This window comes from Dama dama, chromosome 20 (genome assembly GCF_033118175.1).
Source record: "Dama dama isolate Ldn47 chromosome 20, ASM3311817v1, whole genome shotgun sequence".
In the NCBI taxonomy this organism is placed as follows: Eukaryota; Metazoa; Chordata; class Mammalia; order Artiodactyla; family Cervidae; genus Dama; species Dama dama.
In genome coordinates this window covers 50,616,309-50,639,197 of record NC_083700.1, presented here as the reverse complement: position 1 = coordinate 50,639,197, position 22,889 = coordinate 50,616,309, and the positions used below count along the sequence as shown (strand labels likewise).

The window sequence follows — 22,889 nt, the reverse complement described above, 5'->3', positions numbered from 1 at the left end:
CTTGCTTCCTTTGAGGTAAGATGGAGATCATGTGTTGATGTTCTGGTCAATGGAATGTGAACAGGAGTGATAAAATTCATTGCCCAGTCTGTCTTTGTAAAGGTCTCATATGCATATGATCTCTGTACACTTTCTAGCTTCATTCATCAACCAGCTAAATACAGATAATCCAGCAGAGGACTCCAAGCAATCACTAGAATATGACAGCCCCCTAAAACCACCACAAGATAGAAAAAGCTGAGATCTCTCAATCACCTGTGAAGGCAGGAACTTGAACACACCCAAACCCATTGTGACATGTATGACAAATAAACTATTTTATAATCCATTGAGCTTTGGAGTTGTAACAGCAACTAGTGATCTTTACTCTGACAAATACACTGGCAATTTGGAGACTGTGATGGTTAATTTTATTCGTCAGTGTAATTGGGCCAAGGGGTGCCCGGACATTATTCTGGGTTGTCTGTGAGGGTGTTTCTGGATAAGATTAACATTTGAACTGGTGGACGGAGTACAGCAGATTTGCCATCCTATTGTATGTAGGCCTTCCCCAATCAGTTGAAGACAAAACCAACTGAATTGAGCCAAAAGGCTCAGAGGAAATTTTGTCTTCATGATGGTGTGTGCTAGCTCATTGGTCTTCTGCTCTTGGACTGGAACTTATACCATCAATCCTCCTGCTTCTCAGGCCTTTGCAATCAGACTGGAATTATACCAGAGGTCTTCCTAGGTCTCCAGCTTGCTGACTACGAATCTCAGGACTTTTCAGCCTCCATAATCATGGAAGCCAATTCCTTATTTATTTATGCATGTATGTGTGTGTGTGATGGGTTATGTTTCTCTGGAGAACCCGGACTGATACAGAGATTGTATCAGTCCTCTGTCTCCCAATTCAGTGCTGTTTTTGGAAGTCAATGCTGTTTTTCACCAAACTATATGTCTCTCTGAGAAATAGAAAGAAGATTCCGTAGGAAACTTTACATCCACTTCCCATACTTAGAACCTTCCAGTCTTGGACCAAGAGTAAAAAATAAATCCCCACGAGAACACCAGGGTATCCTTAGCAATGCACAAAGTCTAAGTTTCTGGGTGCCCTGGGATCAGCTAAACCTCCGGTACCAGTGCTTGGACTACAATGTGTCTCCCAGTCTACTGCATGTTATTTCATGTACCTAATAAGAGCACACGTGCCCAGGAGTCTGTCCATTGGAGAATTCTATCTTGATCAGTGCTACTACATACCTAATAATCACCTGAGGCTTGAATTGTCAATCATCAAATAAAAATTAAAATTTTAATAGCATATGACTTTACTATAATCTTATTTTTTAATGTTATAATCTATACATGGTACCAACATAAACCCACAGTCCATTAAGACAAACTTATGGCCATCTGCTGACTAGAATTGTTTATTCCTGTCTTCTCTGAGCTACAGGCTTCCCTGGTGGTTCAACTGATAAAGACTCCACCTGCAATGTGGGAGACCTGGGCTCGATCCCTGGGTTGGAGAACTGCTACCCACTCCAGCATTCTGGCCTGAATTCCAAGGACTGTATGGTACATGGGGTCCCAAAGAGTCAGACACGACTGAGTGACTTTCACTTTCTCCGAGCTATAGGTGGAGAGACAGATTACCTGATGGAGAGAGACTATCAGATGTAATGGCTAATCACAAAGCTTCCATCCTTGGGCAACTGGTTAAATGGAGTAAACTGGATCTTTTTTCCAGAGCTTCCTAATGTTAACTCTTTTCTCAGTGAAAGGACTTAGTTGGACATACCTGAAATATACTTCTTTAGTTGTCATTTTAGATGAACTCTCAGAAAAACAGGAAGAACTTAAAATCAGAGTACCTTTGAATTAAAACATTTTGAAGTTCATCTGATTCTTTATTCAAAATGTTTTATTTTATATGCACTTTAGTGCCTAAACATGTGATATAACCAGTGACCACACAAAGATAAATCAGCAAGATGGCGTGCAAAAATATGAGACTGTGGTGGGACTCCCTCAGCTGAGTTAAGAACTTGTCCTTCTTGTTTATTAGAGTCCCATGAATACTAGTTTCTGTACAAGGAAAGAGGAAGTCAAGTTTGTGTGAAATCTCTGGGAAGGTATGTCCAAGAAATGAAACACAGATAAGTCTAACGAAAGGTAACGAAAGAATGGTTCCTGATTCTTCTAAAAGTCAGCTGATAAGAAATATCCAGTCAGCCTGCCTTACTCTAAGAACAAATAAGGAATTGCCACTGCAGCAAAATCTTATAGAGGCGTGTCAATCAGTTCTACTTCTCAAAAAGGGCAGCCTAGGAAACTGTCTAATTCATGTTAAAAGACAGAATTGAAACTATGCTTCCTAATTTGCCAAAAATAAAAAAATTCTCAATGAAATTTGTATAACTAGCATCAAGGAGCAAGTCTAACTTCCTGCTTCTGTTTTTCCTCTACAGTTACAATAAATTCAGGCTTTAGAAACCCTGCAAATTGGTATCCTTCCTCAAACACCAGAAAATGAACTGGCAGAGTAAAGCAATACATAGTCTTTTGGTCAGAGTACTCTATTGAGCATTTTTTCCTCTCAAGTGTGTGTGGGTGGGTGTGATCAAAATGTTAGGTGCTTTAACATACATACACACACACACAAAATCAAACAGTATCAGAAATTAAAATTTTGATTGGAAACTATATTTTACTCATGTCAGAAAGACTTTAAGAAGTAAATATAAAAACCAACCAAAAGGAAGGTGGTATAACTATATTAACATCAATAACCAGAAAACATACATTCTTTTCAAGAACATATTATTTATAAAAATTGACCATGGATAAGGCTACAGAATAAATCTCAACAAATAGTATCAGAAAATTAATGTCACAGAGGTCATGTTATCTCATCAAAATATTATTAAATTATATTTCATAAAAAATTACTGCAAAAACATGATTAGAAATTTAAATGCACCTCTAAACAATATCTGTCAAGGAAGAAATCTTTTTAGCTAAGATGTAGAAATAAATAAAAACGTTGGGATTTGTCCTTCCCAGCAATAGAAGGATAATTTGCCATTGGAAACTTATAAATTCTCATTTGCCGTAAGATTTAGAAACAAAATAACACATGCCTTTCTCAACAGATGCCTAAAAATCATACATTAAAATTAAATCCTGATGCACATAAACAGATATTCTTATCAAATAGTAATAGAAATCCTTAATCTGGTATTTTAAGTTATCTAGAGATCAAATTGCCAACATCCGCTGGATCATCGAAAAAGCAAGAGAGTTCCAGAAAAACATCTATTTCTGCTTCATTGACTATGCCAAAGCCTTTGACTGTGTGGATCACAATAAACTGTGGAAAATTCTGAAAGAGATGAGACTACATCTGACCTGCCTCTTGAGAAACCTATACGCAGGTCAGGAAGCAACAGTTAGAACTGGACATGGAACAACAGACTGGTTCCAAATAGAAAAAGGAGTACATCAAGGCTGTATATTGTCACCCTGCTTATTTAACTTATATGCAGAGTACATCATAAGGAACGCTGGGCTGGAAGAAGCACAAGCTGGAATCAAGATTGCCCGGAGAAATGTCAATAACCTCAGATATGCAGATGACACCACCCTTATGGCAGAAAGTGAAGAGGAACTAAAAAGCCTCTTGATGAAAGTGAAAGAGGAGACTGAAAAAGTTGTCTTAAAGCTCAACATTCAGAAAACTAAGATCATGGCATCTGGTCCCATCACCTCATGTCAAATAGATAGGGAAACAGTGGAAACAGTGTCAGACTTTATTTTTGGAGGGGCTCCAAAATCACTGCAGATGGTGACTGCAGCCATGAAACTAAAAGACGCTTACTCCTTAGAAGGAAAGTTATGACCAACATAGATAGCATATTAAAAAGCAGAGACATTACTTTGCCAACAAAGGTCCGTCTAGTCAAGGCTATGGTTTTTCCAGTGTTCATGTGTGGATGTGAGAGTTGGACTGCGAAGAAAGCTGAGCACCGAAGAATTGATGCTTTTGAACTGTGGTGTTGGAGAAGACTCTTGAGAGTCCCTTGGACTGCAAGGAGATCCAACCAGTCCATCCTAAAGGAGATCAGTCCTGGGTGTTCATTGGAAGGACTGATGCTGAAGCTGAAACTCCAATACTTTGGCCACCTCATATGAAGAGTTGACTCACTGGAAAAGACCCTGATGCTGGTAGGGATTGGGGGCAGGAAGAGAAGGGGACAACAGAGGATCAGATGGCTGGTTGGCATCACCGACTCGATGGACATGAGTTTGAGTAGACTCCAGCAGTTGGTGATGGACAGAGAGGCCTGGCGTGCAGCGATTCATGGGGACGCAAAGAGTCGGACATGACTGAGTGACTGAACTGAACTGAACACAAACCTACCCAAAACAAAATTAAAATGTGAAAAATTAAAAGCGTTTCCCTGGCAATTAGGAATAAGACAAGGATGCCTACTATTCTGCCCCTATTTAATATATTTAATAGTATTGGTTACTGCAGTGAAGTCAAGGAGAGTGCATTGGAAAGACCGAAACAAAGCTATAATGATTTACATATTCTATGATTACCTTACATTGAAAATCTAAAATAATCTGCAACAAACCATAAAGAAGGTTTAGGGACTTCCCTGGTGGTCCAGTGACTAAGTCTCCACACTGCCAATACAGGGGGCTGGGGCCGAGGTCTGATACTGATCAGGGAATGATCTCATGCTACAAGTAAGAGTTCCCATGCACAAGGAAGATCCCATAGGCGACAACCAAGAACTGGGGCAGCCAAATAAATAAATAAACAAAATAAATATTTATAAAAAGAAGGTTTAGCAAAATTGCAGAATACAAGATCAACATACAAAAACAATAATTTTGCTTCAATACACCAGCAGCAGTTAGAAAGTACAATTTTAAAAAAGAAATATGAAAGCAGTAAACCAAAGAAAGACAGAAAATTATGCCCCAAATTATAAAGGGTTATTGAAAGACATAAAAGAAAACTTTAAAAACAGGCAATATGCTATATTTACGGATGGGAAGCATCAACATCAAAATGGTTTCAGTTCTTCCCAATTAAATAGTAACTGCAGTATAAATAAAAATTCCAATTGAGTTTTTCACAAGCAAGAGCAGAGGACCAAGGGTAGCCAAGATATTTCCTAAGAGGATGAAATAGATCAAAGGAAACCTTCCTTACTAACTACTAAGAGTTTATTACAAGTTTAATTGAGACACCATGGCTTTGGCTTAGAGATAGACAAAATGACCAGTGGAACAGAGCAGGGAGCCCAGAGCAGAACTATATAGAAAGAGAAATTTGACATATGATGGCAAAATATCAGTACATATGATTGTATTACAATCAGAGGGAAAAGGATATAATCTGCAATAAATAATGTTGGAGCAATTGGTTATCCATGTAGGAAAAAAGTGTTTAATTAGATTTTATTTCATATCATACACATATAAGTGGGTTAAAAGGCTAATATTATAATTAAGCATTTTTGAATTTTTAGAAGAAAATATAAAGGATAAGCTTATGATCACCAATTACGGAAGGATTTCTCAATTAAGACATAAAAAGCATAAGCCATTAAGGAAAAGACAAATACATTTAAAAACATAAACACAAAGACAAAAACAAACACATTCTCTCTTCAACCAAAATGAATGCAAGTTACAGTCTGGGAGACATGTGCGACATATTTAACTAACAAAATAGTGAGTACCTAGAATACAGAAAAATTAATTGATATAAAACAAGCAGCCCAATTTTTAAAAAATGGACAAAGTACATTAACAGGCATATCACAGAAAAGGAAATCTGTGAGGCCAAAAAACTTACGAAAAGATTCTCAATCTCACTAGGAATCAGGAAATGCAAATTACATTAACATTTCACATCCATCCAACTGGTAAACATTTTTAAAGTCTGAAAATAGCAAGTGTTAGCAAAATGTGGCACAACAGGAACTCTCTCATACTATTGATGGGGATGTAAATTGGGAGAGCCAACATCTCCAGCATTTCCATTCCCAGGAACATAACCTGAAGAATCCCTTTCACAAGGACATATATAAAAGGCTGCTTGCATCAGAATTGTTTGTGATAGGGGAAAACTGGAAATAACCAAAAGTGTCTCAACAGGAGAATACCTAATTAATCATCGTGTATTCATACAATAAATCCTACATGCAGCAGTTAAAATAACTGAACAAAACTGCATGTATCAACATGGATAAATCTCAAAAAACAAAGTACTGAGGGGAAAAAAAGCAAGATGCAGGATATATACACTATGACACCATTTATAATAAGTTAAAATATACCTAACAGTATCATATATTCTTCATGGGACTTTGTATAAGAAAAGGTATACAAATATTCATGGTGATGATATTGTACCAATTCTGGTATAGTGGATGCCTCTGATGAGACAGGAAAGGGACTGTAGTTAGGGAAAAACATATTCTAGAGTTACTGAACCATGTCTGTAATATTTTATTTTAAAATAAAATCTGAAATAAATATGGCAGAGCAATGGATACACTGATGTTTATTGTATTAGACTTTTAATTTCCCATGCGATTGAAATGTTTTATTTAAAAAGTGAATAACTTTGAAATAAAACTTCAGAAGACTTTATCTTAATGACTGATAAAATTCCTAATAAATGATTTCAATAGAACTTAATCATAAATGTCAAATTCTCATTGTTAAACATAAATATTTCTATTTTAAGCAAATATGTGTCCATATTATCAATCAATAAATAAAAGCGCTATGTAGACATAAACTGATCACAGGATAAAAAAATACATAAATATACACACACATGTGGGTAGACTGGAAATGAGCACTAAAAAATTAACAAACTTGTGAGAAGAGTTTGAGATGATATTCCTTTTTAAAAAAAACTCAATGAATGAAATGTTGAGTTATTACATATGTAACTGAGAAATTTTTACTTCAGAAATAATATAGCAGGAGAGATTTAAATAGTGCTCTAGAAATGCACAGAAAAAGCAATCAAGTCATTTTGGCCTTACTCTGAATTCATTTCTTTCTGTTAAATGATCAGGTTAAACAGGCACACGACAAAATGAACAGGTCAAATCACTATTGACACTTAAACCGGAAAAAAAAAAAATCACTCTCAACACCCAGGTTTCAAGGGCAATGGCAGTTAAGAACCCACCCAGAGTGATACTTTCCTATGCCTTTAATTAAGGTAGGGCTTTGAAAACTCAATTGTTCCATTTGTGTTTCAAATCAATCAGATGAAATTCACCTTTTACATGGCCTGAATCCTGATAGCTCAGCACACCTGATAGGTAATTTAATCATCTCTGATGTAGATGAACGCAAACTCAAATTAGCTACTGAAAGAGTTGGTCTTCTCTGAGATAGCTGTGCTTTTCCACTTTTATGCAAGAGCTGAGCTTCACCAACTGGCTAGCTGGAGGTGTTATTAAAAATTTAGTGAAAGAAACAAAGGTGTGCTCTGGTGTCTCTTGTTACCCTTTCTACTGTTACTCCCGCGGACAAAAGGCAGAGGGCCTGCTTCATGAATAATGTGACATGGAATATTCACAATCTATTTTTAATGGAGTCAAGTAATAACATTAAGAGAGATATTCGCAATCTTCAAATTTCACACAGTAACAGGCACAGTAATTTGTTTTGATTCTGAACTGAGGATATTAAGATATGTTTTTTTCCCAAAAAATGCATACTATTAACACCAAAATTAAAATTCCACGTTTATTGCATATAGGTTACAAAAATGGACCAAAGTTCTAAAAGTCATAATGAGAGCGCAGGACAGAGCAGTTCACTAGATTTCAATCAGTTCTACTTACCCCACAATGTAGCTTCTTTACATTTCAAACCAAGTTAGAAATTATCAACCAGTGTGCACCGTGAATCCTGTGAGAAGATCATTCTGTGATCTTTATTCACTGGGAACCTTGTTTCCCAGGACACTAGAAGGAGGTTCCTGGATGCTGCAGCTGTTCATCCAACAGTTCTGGAAAATTATCTTAAACTGTCTTATAGAGTGTACATGTTTCAATTCTAAATCAGAGTAAACTGACATGAAAAGATAAGAGTCTTGAAAACCAAGTAAGGATAGCCAAGCACCGAGATTTGGAGAGACCAGAGAAAACCATGGTCAAAACCCCCCTTACTCTCCAAGCCAGAGAGAGTCCTACGTGTTCTATTTGCTTCTCTGGCCCTCAAGCGATTTCTCTTCCCTTTCTGCTGGAGAGAGCAGAGCAGCCAGGATGAAGCAGGACTTTATTTTCTCTGCTTATTCACTTAAACCACCTCAGCAAATATTGATTGATCTCCTACTATGTACCAGGCACTGTTCTGGGAGCTGAAGATTCGGCACTGACCAAATATACAAAGCTCCACAGGACATTGTGTTCACTGCTGAATCCCCAACACCTAGAAGAGTGCCAGGCACATACCAATATTGGTGAAACTGATTTGAACGGAAATGGGATAATCTGCTGACAGTCACCGGGGGCTGTGCACGATCTTGACCAAGTATTAGAAAGAGTACAGGTAGTTGGGATTTAGGCTAGAAGCTTATTCTGGGTTCATTCTTTTCAAGGACTGATCTATGCCAGAAATTCCCACAGGTGGGACAGAGCCAGAAATAACCCAGATCCCAATTTTACTGCCTCTCATCAGTCTTCAGATTTATAACTTGTTTTAGGTGAGGTAGCTAATCAATCTCAGATACTTCTTTCCCTCCAGTCTCCAGAGAAGTAGTCAGGTTTGGACTGTGATGACGGAATCATATCTTCATTATTATGGTGAAGGAAATCAGTATCTGGAAGGTCAAATGATTTGTCCAAGTCACCCGGTATGCTGGTGACAGGGTCGTGACTGACTCAATCTCTAGACCTAAGGTTCCTAATGTCTTTATTTATCAGGAGGCCTTCTGGCCTGTTTTAAAAAAAAAAAAAAAAATCCTGAAACTCTCAGAATAAAGAGCCCATAAACATGTAGGGAAGAACCCCTGGAGAAGGAAATGGCAACCCACTCCAGTATTCTTGCCAGGAAAACCCCATGGACAGAGGAGCCTGGTGGGCTACGATCCATGGTTGCAAAGATGCAGACACGACTGAGTGACTGAGCACATTTATGTAGGATATCAGGGACTTGGCAAGGTAGCAGCTTACTTTTGTAACCCTAGCTTTTCTGTTAAGAAAGAAGGTGCTCAGGCACAGAATGAAAGAAAAAAAAAAAGAAACACACGAAAACCAGAGCTATTGGATTTTGCTCTCTTCTGGATGTTGTCTTATCTGCTTTGTACTCAACTCCAGTGTCCTGCAGTGCCAACTTCCCATGCAGACCAAAACAAAGGTCTTTCCCAAATTCCTTGCCTAAATGAAAAGCAATATGTAAGAGTCGTAATACTTTATTAACTTAAAACATCACTCTAATAAATATGTATTAACAAACATAATACACTCCAGAAGATTTAAAAACATTTACATCAAAGTAAAAATATCATTTTTTTCCCTCTGTGGTACACATGGAGGGTTCAAAAGAGTTGAAGACAGAGCCTTCATTCCCACATGCCTGCTAGCTTAGACATCTTAAAAATACCAGCTTAACAATAAAAAAAAAACTTAATTTAGATGCGAATCTTTGAAGTATCTATTCAGCTATTTTTGGTGTATGTTTGATAAAATCCGAATGACCTGAAGGAAAGTTTCAAGATCCTGTTTTATCTTCTCAGAATTCCTTTGTGGGGAAGAACAGACCCAGTTACTTGGAGATGCAGGTCAGGGTCAGAGGCTGAGACGTTACTCTCTGGCTCACCAGTATCTAGCATAGTGCCTGATACCATGGTAACTGGTGGTCAAAAGACATTTGCTGAGTGGTGACAGTCTTGTCCATTCTTCTGAAGAAGCCTTCGCAAGTCTCCTGGAGGGAGAACCTTGAATCTCTTCTCACCAAGCCCACTTTCCTTCTGCTTCTTTTTGGGTAGGCTCTACAGTGCCATTTTGTAATTTCAAAAGTATGAAATTCCCTTCCCAAATCAGTTTCTGAACCAATTTTCAAATGCAAGAAACAATTCCTCCAAGCTTTATAGGCAGCACCCAACAAAAAGGGGTCAAAAAACTCCCCAGAAGGAAAAAAATAACACTCATTCTCCATTCCAGATAAAAACATTAATATGTGTCTATCTTGTGAGAGATGATTCCTCCTCTTCCACACAAGTATCTGGGGTCAGACAAGAAGAGAAGGGAAGAAACCCAAGGAACTTTCTATCTGTGGAACAGGTCTGGGTATGGGAAGGACTATCAGGCCGAAGATTTTAGCTGATTTCTTTTCCACCTGGAGTCTTCAGGTGTAGAGAAGCCTATCTGGCGAGTCCTCTGCCCAGGGAGTCATTCGGGTCCCCCTCCAGGCTGGACTTTGAAAAGGTAACATCCCCCTGGCAGTTCCAGCGAGGAAAGGGAAAAGGTCTCACCCCAGAGAGATCTGCGGAAGTGGCTGGTGGCAAGTGGGGAGGCTGCCCTCCGTAGTGTTGTGTAACTGCACACGCCAATGAGGCGCGGTGCTCACTTGAGCCCATGCTGCGTCTCCCGGTGCCGCCTGAGGTCCACCTTCCTCTGGAAGCCTTTTCCACACAGGTCGCAGCCAAAGGGCTTGAAGCCTGTGTGCTTGCGGCTGTGGGTGATGAGGTTGGAGCTCTGGCTGAATGCCTTGCCACACACCTGGCACTTGTGGGGCTTCTCGCCTACAGGGATGGAAGGGAGAGGGGGAAGCAGGAGTCCATGATAAAGCTAGCGGGGACTCACAGTGACCCACCGGGTCTTGGCAGCAGCTGGCTACACCACAGTCTAAGGCCTTTGAGCAGTTTGGAGGGTGAGGTGTGTGGCAATGTAAGGCCGGGGAGGCCATAGGTGCACCAGGTGGAAGGCAGACTTTCTGCATGGGGGTTCCCAGCCAGAGGCCTCAAACCGTTTCCTGCTAAACGGAAACAGCACAGGCCACGTGCCCTCCCCAGAATTGCAGCTGAATCCACCCTGGGAGAACACCCCCGACTTCAGAAGTAGAAAGCTCCCCACAGCAGATGTTCAGCACAAGGGCGGTGGGGGGGGGGGGGGGTGCAGTCTTTCAAACCATGTGACTCTGTTCTAATGGAGAGGAAGTTTTCAAATCTGAATTTCCAAGTCAGTGTTGGTCTGTGTGGACCAGTGAGGCTGCCTTCTTTCTTGCCCTTGGAGGACAACAGAATGTATCTGAAGGATGGGTATTTCTCAAAGTCTTATTTTTAAAAAAAATCCACATCTGGGTCACAAAGTATTTCTTAAGGCAGCTGATCCTTTTCTATCTTGATTTTATGTTTTTTTTAATGAGGCTAATCACAGGATTCTTTATAGATCAACAGCTCCTTCACCATAGATTAATAACAGATAGAAAAGTGTTTGTTTCCCCCCCTAATCCATGTGCTGTTTAACATTTGGAAAAGCAGTATGATTTTTTCAAATTGCCTCAGCATGGCATTATTGTCAGGTTTGGCCTTGGAAAACATGCAAAATAGATGAAGTTTGTTTTTGAGAAACTCTCTGTTCCTCTTGCTATACCCCTTTCTATCTTTGTGCTTCAGATTTCCTTGATAAGGAACCACTCATCAAAACTTATCCTATCCCTTTAGGGTCAAACAAATCTGAGAAACAAATTCTAGCTATAATGTAAATGTTTGATAAAGGCTTAATGTTTCACTCAGTCAAGATCCTAGTTGCATTTTGGTAAGTGTCTTGAATACCTTTACTCAAAAGGAGTGAGTTGCATGGAAATTTGAGGCAAGGGAACATGACTCAAGTAGGATATTTTTTCTGGGTTTTCTGATGGGGGCATCTACACTATCCAAGCATATTTAAAAACAGCAATGGTGACTGTTTGGAACACACTGCAAATTAAGTCAGTATTCATATTCTGAAATAAAATTCTGGCTCTCATGTAAATATCTTGTTGATTATTAAAGAGAGTGCTCCTGGCATTAAAACTGCCACCTATACATAACCAAAATGTTAGAATCCAGGACTGGAAGCCAGAAGCATTCCACAGCCTGATGATTTACTTCCAGTCTGAACTTCGGCAAATCATTCCATCTCTCTGAGTTTCATGACGGTAAGAGCAGCTCCTTCTACTTTATGGGACAGCAGTAAGAATCAAATGAGGAGACAGATTCAAAAGCATTTTGTACATTATGAAGCATTATAATAAGTAAAGAATCATCATTATTATGACAAACTTGGCTTATATTTTAAAAAGGGCAATAAGTGAATAGAGGAGTTCTATATCCACCAATCCTTTTGACTTTGAAAATAGAATATAATAAACAGTGGTAGAGAGCATAGACACTTGAGAGCAGACAGACCTGAATTTAAGTCCTGGATCTACCACTTGCTACCAATATGACTCTGAGAAAGTACCTAACCCTTCTGTGCCTCACTTTATGTTTGTTCTTCTCTAAAATGGGGATAAGGAATAGTCTTCACCTCCCTGAGTTGTTGTGAGCATAAAATAAGACACTGCATTTTAAAAGTGCTTAGCTGAAAAAGCCTAGTATTATTTACCATTTTTTCCCCTTGCTCAATCAGAATAAGCTGTCAGACTCCTAAAAATGCAGCCAAGAGGTCACACATAAGACCCTTCCCCCTGAAAAGGTGGTAGCCCTAGAGAAAATCTCGATCTCCAGGTAAACATTTAGACCAACGCTCTGAAAGGACCTGGAGCTTCATATTTCACCTAGAGCAGAAAGAAGTTGGAGCAGCTGCTAACCTAGAGGAAAATATTCTTTGCAAGGATAGAAAGCTTGCAGCTGACCTGCTGAGTGGTTCTTCAGATAGAACCCCAAATCAAAGACTCTGTGGGGAACCAGGTATGTAAATGAACCTGAGAGAATCTTTCCTTCTCAGTTTTCTTTAACACACTGCACCGATTAACTGCATCTGGGAGGTCCCACCTACCACCCTTCTCTGCAAGAATATCACAGAGGAGGTGAATTACCTTGGCCTCAGGGAGAAACACTTGGACCTCCACCGCCCTCCCCCCATTTCCCACCCCTCACCAGGTGTTTCCTACAAGCAAGGGCCTTTGCTCACCAGTGTGGATGAAGGTGTGTTTCTTCATGTCTGACTTCTGATGGAATCTCTTGCCACAGTACTGACAGGGGTAGGGCCGGGTGTCTGAGTGGATGAGCAGATGTGTGGACAGCGTAGATGACCTCTTGAAGCTCTTGCCACAGATCTTACAGTCAAAGCTCCGTTCCTGCAGGGAGAAAGACGTGGCACTCCTATTGCAATCGTCTAGGCTGCCATTCTCCTCATCACCAACTGACCCTGAAATCCCCCAAACCAGGACTGTATCCTCCTTCAGACTCTCCATCCACATAGGGTGCTCCATTATCCTCTCTCCTCCCAGTTTATTTCCAGCCTCCACCCTTCCCACTCTTATCCTCTACCCCTTTAACATTTTTTCGACCCAAACACTTTTCAGCCACAACCTTCCACACCCCTTGGCAAAACCGTATCCACACCCTGCTTTTTTGACACCCATTTACAAACACTTCTCCACCCTCCTCAACAGGAGGCTTAGACCTCAATCTCTTGAGATGCTCCTCCCCCACCCCATCCCCACCCAGTGTGGGTGTTGAAGGAGACAGAAGAATACTTTTGAGCAAATGAGTCTGTAAATAAGCATTCTGCTGTCATCGTTACTTGTGTACTTATTTGGGTATCTACCCTCTCTCAGCTAAAGCATAATCTCTGTGAGGGTATTCTGTCAGGAAGCTGGTGTGCTACTGGATTCTCACGGACCTAGTATCTGGAAGTTGAGCAACAAATATTTACAAATGAATAAATGAAAGAATAGCGGGACACGTACTGGATGCTCTAAATGAGCTGAGATTCCTCCTTTTCAATCCGGAGAGGTCAAGACAGGTTAAGTATCAGCCATATGGTGAAAAGAAAGAGGCCAAGAAACAGAGCTAACAAATTTGACATATCAGCCTCAAGAGTGCATACAAGCCTTCCTCAGACCCAAAGTAATGATCAAGATCACTTTCTGGAGTCTCACAATGTGACACCGAGCTCCAGGGCTGCCTCGAGGCCGGCAACCCCCGACGTCTCTCCCCTCGCCTACGTCTGAGCCAGGGAACGTGGCAGAGGGGACTGGGGGCAGCCGGGGTAAGTCCAAGGCGAAAGCTGCCAGGCGGAGAGCATCCGGTGTCGCGCAGAGAAGCAGGAGGTCCCCGAACGCGAAAACCTGAGCAGGGCGGCGCGCGGCCGCTCGCCCCGCGCTTACCTGCGAGTGCACGGCTTTGTGCTGCTCCAGGCTCACCGCGTGCCCGAAGGTCTTGCCGCAAATCTCGCACGCAAAGGGTCTCGTGCCGCTGTGGGACCTGCGCACGTGCACCTCGAGCCCGTGCGGTGTGGAGAACACCTGAGGCGGGTGGGGCCGGGGAGAGGGCCGCTGAGAGGGGCCGAGGGGCGCGGACGCCGGCTGGGCGCGGGCCGGGGGGCGCGGGCGCGGGGCCGGTCAAGCCAGGCGCGCGGGAGCCTCACCTTGCTGCACTTGATGCACTTGTAGGAGCCGCCGCCCAGCAGCAGGCGGGTGCATAGCAGCTCCGACTCCACCTTGACGCCTGTGCCTTTGTCACTGTGCAGCCCGTGGCCGCGCTCCGGGTACAGTCCGCCGGTGGCCGGCCGCTCGTACAGTCCTGCCGCCGCGGGCCCGAAGTCGCCGAAGAGCCCCAGGCCCGCGCCGCCGGCAGTTCCGCCTCCTGCGCTGCCTCCCCCGGGCGCCCCGGCCCCCGCGCCGCCCGCAGCTCGCTCCGGGCCGTACAGCGCCGCGGGATGGCCTGGCTCCGGGGCGCGCTCGCAGAAGAGGCCCAGGCTGGCGCCACGCTCCAGGGCCGCGCACGGCCGGTAGCTCTGCACCAGGTGCCGCAGATCGGAACTCGCCAGGCCGCTCCACGAGTACGGCTTGAAGGGCAGAGGGAAGGGCTGAGCTTCGTCCAGCGACGGGCACGCCGACTTCTCCGAGGCTGTGGAGGCACAAGAGGGCGTCGGGTCAGGTCAACCAGTCGGTGTGTCTATGGAACTGCCAGACACCCATCCCTGGGGCAGCACTCGGGGCGCCGGGCCTTGCGCTGGGTGCCAGGGACGCCTCCAGGCTCAAACCCTGGCCGGGTCCCTGGGGCCTCCGAGAACCACTGGAGGCGGCAAGGCAGCACATGGAAACTTAAAATGACATCGGGCGAGGATTTTCCGTGCCAGGACAGCCGAAGCGCATGACGTTAACAGGGTCTTTTTAGACTGGACCGGCACATCTGGCGGCCCCGTAGAGAAGGGCGCGCCACGCTTTACAAACGTTCGGAGCAAAGCCGAGCTGTGCCGGAGGAGAAAGCGGCCACTGTTCCGGACCTGGACGAGCCTGCGGGCAGAGGGCCCAGCGCCAGCGCTCTCCCGGCCCCTACGTGTTCCCACTGCGTCTTTTTTCTTTCCTGGGATCTATAAGGAGGGAGGGAGACAAGGACCAATAAAATATGGCCCGACCTATCCGAGACATTTGTGTCTGGGGGAAAAGAAAAACAACGGGAAGGTGTTAGCACTTCTCAACGTTATTAAATATCCAGTATTAGCAGGTAGCGAAGAGGCAGCGGGAAGTGGGTTTGGGGCTGGATCTGTTTGCCAAAATACTCCCCGTTCCCATTCCTATCATAGTTTGACAGGGGACAAAAAAAGAAAACAAAACACGAATTTCTTAGAGAATAATTTAGAATTGAAGGTTTAGCCACCACCTGCAAGGCGAACAACTTGCCGAATTAGAGGCCTTCTGCACCCCCACCCCTGAGAATTTTGCTAAAACCAGCTACTAACATACACTTTCCCCTAAGTGCACACGGATTTACAGATCTGTTCACAGACACTGCAGTTCTGTGAACAGATCCAGCTCAGGCTAGCCACTTCAGTGAGAAGTGGCTTCTCACTTCGAGTTTCCGTCGGAGATTCCGGCGGCGCCCAGTCCTTGAGGGGTGGTGTCCAGCACAGCCAAGAAGGACCCTCCGGTGGCCTGTTCCCAGACGCCCTCACTTAGCCAGGTCCACACACCGAGTGTGGAATGGGGTTGGGGGTTATCTTTTAAAACTGGTAAATGAAATCTGGAAATAACCGGTCCTTAGCAGTATCCCGGTCCTGCGCTCTCCGTGCCCCTCCGCCGGAACCGGAGACTCGCCCCCACCCAAAGTGCAAGTCACTCAGTTTGCGCGAAACTCGATTGCTGGCTGGAAATGAAACCAACAAGCACTGGTCCCCAACGCCGGGCCAACCCGGCAGAACGAAAAATAAAATAGGCCCCCAATCTGCGCCTGCGAAGACCTAGCGAGGGACCGAGATTTTTGTCCGGCTTGGGGCCCCATCTCTGCCAGGCCCAACGCCGCGGAAACGAGCTTAATTTTTAAAGGCAACGACACTTTTTTTTTCACTGACTGCCCAGGTCTCTGCTTGAGACCCGGGGAGGGGTCTGTATTCTGGAATCCTGGCTCTTTGTAAACAATCACCTCTGGTCAGAAAACGAAATGTCAACATTGCTGCCCAAAGAAAAGACTCATTTATTTTCTTTCGCTCATTGGCCCCATGCCAATGAATGTTAGGGATGAACAGCCCAGGTTCCGCCGACTAGGATCCAAGCAACCGACCCCCGCGAGCAGGCTGACGCTGTCCTAGAGAAGCCAGTGCCTCGCCTCGGGAACCAAGAACAAATCCCCCCTCTCGAAAAGATTCTCCGTAACCGATTTGGCACTTCTGTGCCCAAAGCCGAGCGGGTTCATTCCTCAGCGCGGGGTCCCTGCCCCCGCCTCCCTCCCCGGGCCCCGGAGCCCCCAACAAGTCCCTACCTGGAGACACAGAAGGCGACGGAGGCCTCCAAAAGTCTTCAAACTCCGAGCTCCGATCGCACACGCTGCCCTCACAGCTGCCAGGGGACGCGGAGGCTCTGTCGGGGGCTTCGGTCAGCTGAGACTCGGGGGACACATGGCCCCGGAGCTCCGCCTTCGCCCCGCCTGTGCTCGAAGTGCCGTCTGCGGAAAGGAGGCCGGATAGGGGCTCAGGTTGGTTCCGATGGTTCTGAAGTGCGTCCCCCCAGACGGTGGCACCTGGGCTCTCTCGGCTCTCCCCAGACCTGGCCTGAACCCTCCCGGATCCAAGGGCGAGAGCAGGGAGGCCTTGGCAATCTAGGCGCCGAGCCCGAAAGGAACCCAAACGGTTGGTAACAAGAAAAGGCAGCAAAGGGGCTTCAGAACCCTTCCCCCGGTTCCTGGGGGATGGCGTGGCAGGACGCAGAATCTACGGCCCCGGGAGCAGCCCCTCCCGGCCCGCGCCCGCCCCGCACCTGCTCCGCCTGGCGCCAGTACATTCTCCAGGCGGAGGGAATAGTCAGGTCCCGGGGAGCGCGGCTGGTGGTAACTGTGAGCTTTTTTGCTCTTAACCAGGAACGAACGAGGCATGGTGGTCGGGCGCGCTCCCCGCTCCTCTCCAAGGGTCGCTGGAGCCGCCGTCAGCCCACCTTCACCCGAATTCGTCAGCCCCAGCCAGGCGGAGACCTGCGAGAGGAGAACAGGGTGGAAACGCGCGGGTCAGCACGCTCCGGGGCCCCGGGACTGGGCAGCGGAGCCGAGAGCGTTCGGGCAGGGAGGAGGGGGGAGGGAGGGAGGGAGGAGAGAGGAAGGCCCCCGGGAGGAGGGGCTTGGCCTCGCTGCGCCGCGCTCACCAGGTGGCACTTGGACAGGTGGCTCGAGCCCGCCGCTGCTGCCGCCGTAGCTCAACCCGTCTCCGGGCTCCGACTCAGGCCTCTTCCTTCTGCCCTGCCCACGCCCCTCGGCCCCTCCCCTTCCCTAGCAAAACTCATTGTGGTATCACCCTCTCGGAGAGCTGAAGTCCCCAACTTCAGCGGGCCAGTTACCCCAACTGGATCACACACTGCCTATAAGGATCTGCTTTCTGTCTGGGGAGAAAGGCGTAGATGCGCCAATCAATTTAGGGCGGCGGGGAGGGGAATGTGTAGACGGTCGCGAACCCGGTTGGGTCAAAGAGCCAAGCCTCCAAGAGCAGGCTCACAGACTAGTGAAAAGGGGTCTGGGGCTAGAGGGCTCCAGCTGGCTGAGAGGCGAGGTCGGGGGAACTGCAACAGAAGGACTAGGTTGAGAAGCAAAGGCCGGAGAAAGAAGGCAGGAAGGTAGGGAAGCAGGTGAAGAGGACCAAGCAAGGTCCCGGGAAAAACTCGCTTCCCGGTGGTCTTGAACGCCCCTGACTTGTGCCCCCACGCAAGGAAAAAGTGGCGACGCGGGTGCGCAGAGAAGAATCAGGTATCCGGGCAAGACACACTGGACCCTGGAGACCTAACAAAGTCTCGGGAAAGCACTTTCCATTCTGCTCACCAGAAACCTCGCCCTAGGGAAAGTCCAGCCGGATTCGTGCGCGACGGCTGGGAAACGCACGGTGTCCGGGAGTCCGCGGAGAACCCACCTTTTAGAGCAGGCGGGGAGAGCGCAGGCTGCTCTGGCAGCAGCAGGAGAGCCGGGGTCCGGGCTCGCGGGCCTGGGAGGGAGTTCGTGCCCGCTACTCCGCTCTCATTAACCCCCACAATCAGTTCACCTAATCCCGGGGTCGAAACCTGAGCCCGACGGGGAGGCGGGGCAGCGCCTACAGTTCTTGCCCGGGGCTCTCTCCGGGGGCGGGGCTAGGAGGGCTAGGAGGTCCGGGGAAAATGAACGTGCCTTTCTCTCTGGGTGAAGGCGATGGGGGCCGGGTTCAAGTGCGAGCCGTAGGCTCTTCGGGCACAGCAGCTCTCGGTGGTCTTGGTTAGTTCAGATACAAGGGCGCTGGGGATCCCGGGCTGGGACAGGGCTCGTCTTTGGGCTTTGCCCGGTTTATTCTGCCAGCCTAGGAGTCATGCGGCTCCCGGGGCAAGACAAGGGACAGGGTCTAAAGCCAACCGGTGGGCGCTCCGGAATCAAGACGGGTTCTCGCTCCACGCCCCCACCATGTCCCCTTCCCCGGATGAAGAATAGGATAGGCTTGAGAGAAAAAGACCGCTAGGAAGTGTAGCTGAGTCCCAAGGGATGTTTCCCGTGTCCTAAACGCCAGAAGGCCCCTAGGGGTGAGGGTGCCGCCCGCCCGTTGTCCCGGCCAGCCCATAGGATCGGGGCTTCAGGAGGCTTCGGGGTGCTCGGCTGCCCTAGGGCGAACGACTGTCAGTTCAGTTTTCTCTGAGCCCCGGCGTGAGCCGCTCCGTCGGTTGTCTACTTAGACACCACAAAACCAAAAATCAATTCCTTAAACAGCTATGAAACTCGGAGGAAAAGGAAAAAGAGGGTGAAAATGTCCCGAGGGGCCCTGCTGCGGCTCGGGGCGGAGCGGGACGGGGGTGGGGCGGGGATGAAGGGGGTGAACTGTCCCCACCGCCGCCGAGTCTGGACTGGCTGGAACAGCGCGGGATCAGGCACGCAAGCAACCTCCCGACTCGGGCCACAGCCGCGCGCCTCTCAGCCTGGCAGGCTCCGTGCGTTCCCGGGAGGGTGGAGTGGGTAGAGCGGTCGTAGGACCAAGGGCTGATCGCGTGGGAAGGCGACCTCTCGAAGCAGCTGGCGGCCGAGGGGCGGGGCGGTCCCCTCGGCGCACGCGGGCCGGCCGAGACTCTTCGCAGCCAGGGCCTGGGATGGCGGGAGCTGTTGAGCTCAGCTGCCGCCGTCTCCCAACCAGATGTTTCCTTCCCTGTGGATCCCGCTCCCTCGCAGAACCACCATCAAACTGCCTGGCGTGCGTCCTCTAAACCAGATCCCCAGCCCCTCCGTATGGGTCGCGCGGGGACCAAGAGGATACAGCCCTTTTGGTTCCCAAGCTGCTGCCGGCCTCGTGTGGGAACCCGGTAGCGCCCTCCGGGCTTCCCCGCAGCGCCAGCGCCGTGCCAGTTCCCGCGAACGCCCCCGCCAGGGAGGGAGGCGCAGCGGACCTACCTGAGGGGTCAGGGCGCGGGCACAGCGCTCCGAGAGTTTTCAAACTGAGTTGCTTTCGGGAGAGACCGCGCTGTCTCTCTTTCTCTCTTTTTTTAAATCTCCTTCCGAGCTCAGCCCCCAAACCACAAGCTTCACTTCCTGAGCGTTAAGGAGCAGCTCGCTTAGCCCAGTCAGACCTGCCTCCCCCCGCCACCCCCAAGCCCCAGTCGGGCGGCAGGGCGCGCTCCTCCTTTGCGCAAGGGTGTATAGGAGGTGGACACGGGGCCCGGCCTTCCTACTGCCCTCCCCCGCGGCCCTCTCCGTTTTTTTTTTTTTTCTCTATGGGACGGCAGGAGATGGGGAGACCCAGAGGGCCCAAACACCCGGGCACTAGAAATGACTCGAAAGAAAAAGAACTATTCTTGGCTCCTGGGAGACTTCCGCAGCGAGAAGAAGTCACAGATTCAGGACACTGATTGATTGGAGCGCCGGGGGTGGTAGCGCCCAGCTCCGAGGAGGCTTCCCCACCCATCTGGTCCGGGACACTCCCCCCCACCCCGACCAACCACCACACACACACACACACACACACACACACACACACACACACACACACACACACACACACACACACACACACACACACACACACACACACACACACACACACACACACACACACACACACACACACACACACACACACACACACACACACACACACACGCCGCCTGCTTGGGCTACGCCGCCCCCCGGGTCGGGGCCGTGAATCACCCGCCCGCGGTGCCGCCGGCCTGGAGCCCGGCGAGTGGCCGCGGCGTCGGCAGAGCGAAACCTGCCCCGCAGACCCGAAATAGCTTGTTGTGGAAACACTTCGGGATAAATACGCCCAACAAGGCTGAAAATACCTTGACACCCAATCCCAGAGGTTTGCTCATTTCCCTTCGGATTTAGGTAATGGTTAAATTTGGAAGAGGTGGGCGAGCGCCGAGCCCCCGGCCTAAAGGGTGCAGGCGGCGCGTCCCGCGGGCGCCCGACTGGGCTGGCGGGCGCGCCCTCCCCACGCCGCGCTCCTCTGAGCTGGGCAGGGTCCGCTCTGCCGGCGGCTAATTTCCGGTGGTCGGAGCTGCAAAATTAAAGGCCGCGCGGGAGGGAGCGCGCGGGGGCAGCGACGGCGGCTGCTCGGCTGACCCCGCCCTGCCGGGACAAGCCAGGGAGAGCCGTACCCCAGGCGCGGGCTCCGTCGACGCTTAAGGTCAACCCAGGCACCTGGACTGGAGGGGAGCCGTAAGGCGCCATAAAAGCACCACCCTGCTGATTGTTGAAAAGTCAGTCTTCGCTGCGATTGTGTGTTCCACGAGGGCAGGCAGTGGATCTACAGCATTACATCCTGGCGGGAATGTCTGTAGACTGACTGAATGAATGGTATTAATTAACTAATTAATTGTAGAAAAGGAAAGAATTAAAACCTCACCCATAAATAAATACAACAACCTCCAGTGCTAGACTGTATGTGATGATCCAAAGAGTGTGGCCTGTGGTGTGTACTTAAAGCCTAAACCTTCCTAAGGGGGATTGATAGCCGTTATAATTACCTTGATTTCCTAAATGAATTGAATTAATTTTGATCACTACTTTCTGCACAATAAATCTCCAGAGAAGAGATTGGTGTTCCTCAGTTATTGCACATAAACTTACTATTTTTTAGATTAATCCAAAGTTGTCATGGAAAAAAAGTCCTTAGAGAAGTTTTTAAAGTGATTTCTAATTTGCCTTGTAAATCTAAAGGTTTGTGGAAAGTATTTGGTTACTATTGCCATGCTTCAAGCATGCTTTAATAATTTAGACATTTTATATACCAGTGGCTGCACACCTACTATGTAACAGGTGTGGGACCATACACACATCTTAATTGTGTGACTAGCTGTCCTCCTTACACTACTGTTCATTTGCTTAACACACTTTCTTTATAAATAAATGCAGAAGCGGGCAATCTTAATCAGAAGGACTACAAATATTGAATTAGCTGAAGGGAAAATCACGGTCATTTTGAAGTTTTTATTAGTGTACTTTGTCCTTGCCTAAGATATAAAAATCTTAAAGCAGTCAAAACACATCTTTCTTTTTTTCCTTCTATTTTATGCAACAGCAAAAAAAAAGAGACAAATTTTAATGATAAATGGGACCAAAGAAAACTTATTATCAACCAAGTTCTAGAGAAATGGCTGAACCATTTCCTTTGCACATTAGTAAGTTCAAAGTCAAAATTTCTTGAAAAGGCACTGTGATTAGTTAGTAATTTGGTTGAGTGATAAGTTTCAGAAAGCATGGCCGAGACTATGAAGGGAACAGATAATTACCTTAGAATAAATCCCTTTCATTCAGAGGAAATCTAGTCATCTTGCCTTTTTCTTTTTTGCCTTTCATAACCTCTAAGTTTGCAAAGTAAAACTGGGACTGGGACAGGGGCTCCCAGAAAGGACCAGGTGGAGGGAGTTGGCACTGAATCCCCCTTTACATATTTTATGTTGTGAGCCATGTGGATGTATTACTAATTCAAATAAATAAATACACATTAAAAATATTCAACCATCTAGATCAGGCATCTCTCAGGTGTATAGTGTTAGAATATCATTCTCACACTTAGAGGGGGACAGAGGAGAAAGGTAAGAAGAGGAGCACCCAGAAAGGATAAGAAACTTGCCAAGGAGCAGCATAGAGCCAGGGCCAGAAATGGTGACAGAATGAACCTGATTCCCACTCTTCCAAATTCCCTCTCATTCACTACTAAATGGAGAGTGAAGCAAGTAAGGTAACCCCTACCCTTGAAAGGTACACTTTTTTA

At 46.9% G+C, this 22,889-nt stretch overlaps 1 protein-coding gene across 4 annotated transcripts; it reads right to left on the bottom strand.

The window, feature by feature from the left end:
• Positions 1-7,765: 7,765 nt before the first annotated feature.
• GFI1 (growth factor independent 1 transcriptional repressor) lies at positions 7,766-20,198 on the bottom strand. 4 transcript variants are annotated; one of them, XM_061121375.1, is made up of 7 exons: positions 20,066-20,198; positions 17,443-17,653; positions 16,949-17,131; positions 14,616-15,097; positions 14,356-14,493; positions 13,155-13,320; positions 7,766-10,780 (listed from the first exon to the last, which is right to left on the bottom strand). In XM_061121375.1, exons 2-7 carry the CDS (start codon positions 17,555-17,557, stop codon positions 10,602-10,604), a joined length of 1,263 nt encoding a protein of 420 aa, XP_060977358.1. In that variant the 5' UTR covers positions 17,558-17,653; positions 20,066-20,198; the 3' UTR covers positions 7,766-10,601. The 4 variants fall into 4 exon arrangements, with proteins under 4 accessions (XP_060977358.1, XP_060977359.1, XP_060977360.1 ...); XM_061121376.1 differs by lacking the exon at positions 20,066-20,198 and adding an exon at positions 18,576-19,280; XM_061121377.1 differs by lacking the exon at positions 20,066-20,198 and adding an exon at positions 17,821-17,939.
• Between the last annotated feature and the right edge of the window lie 2,691 nt (positions 20,199-22,889).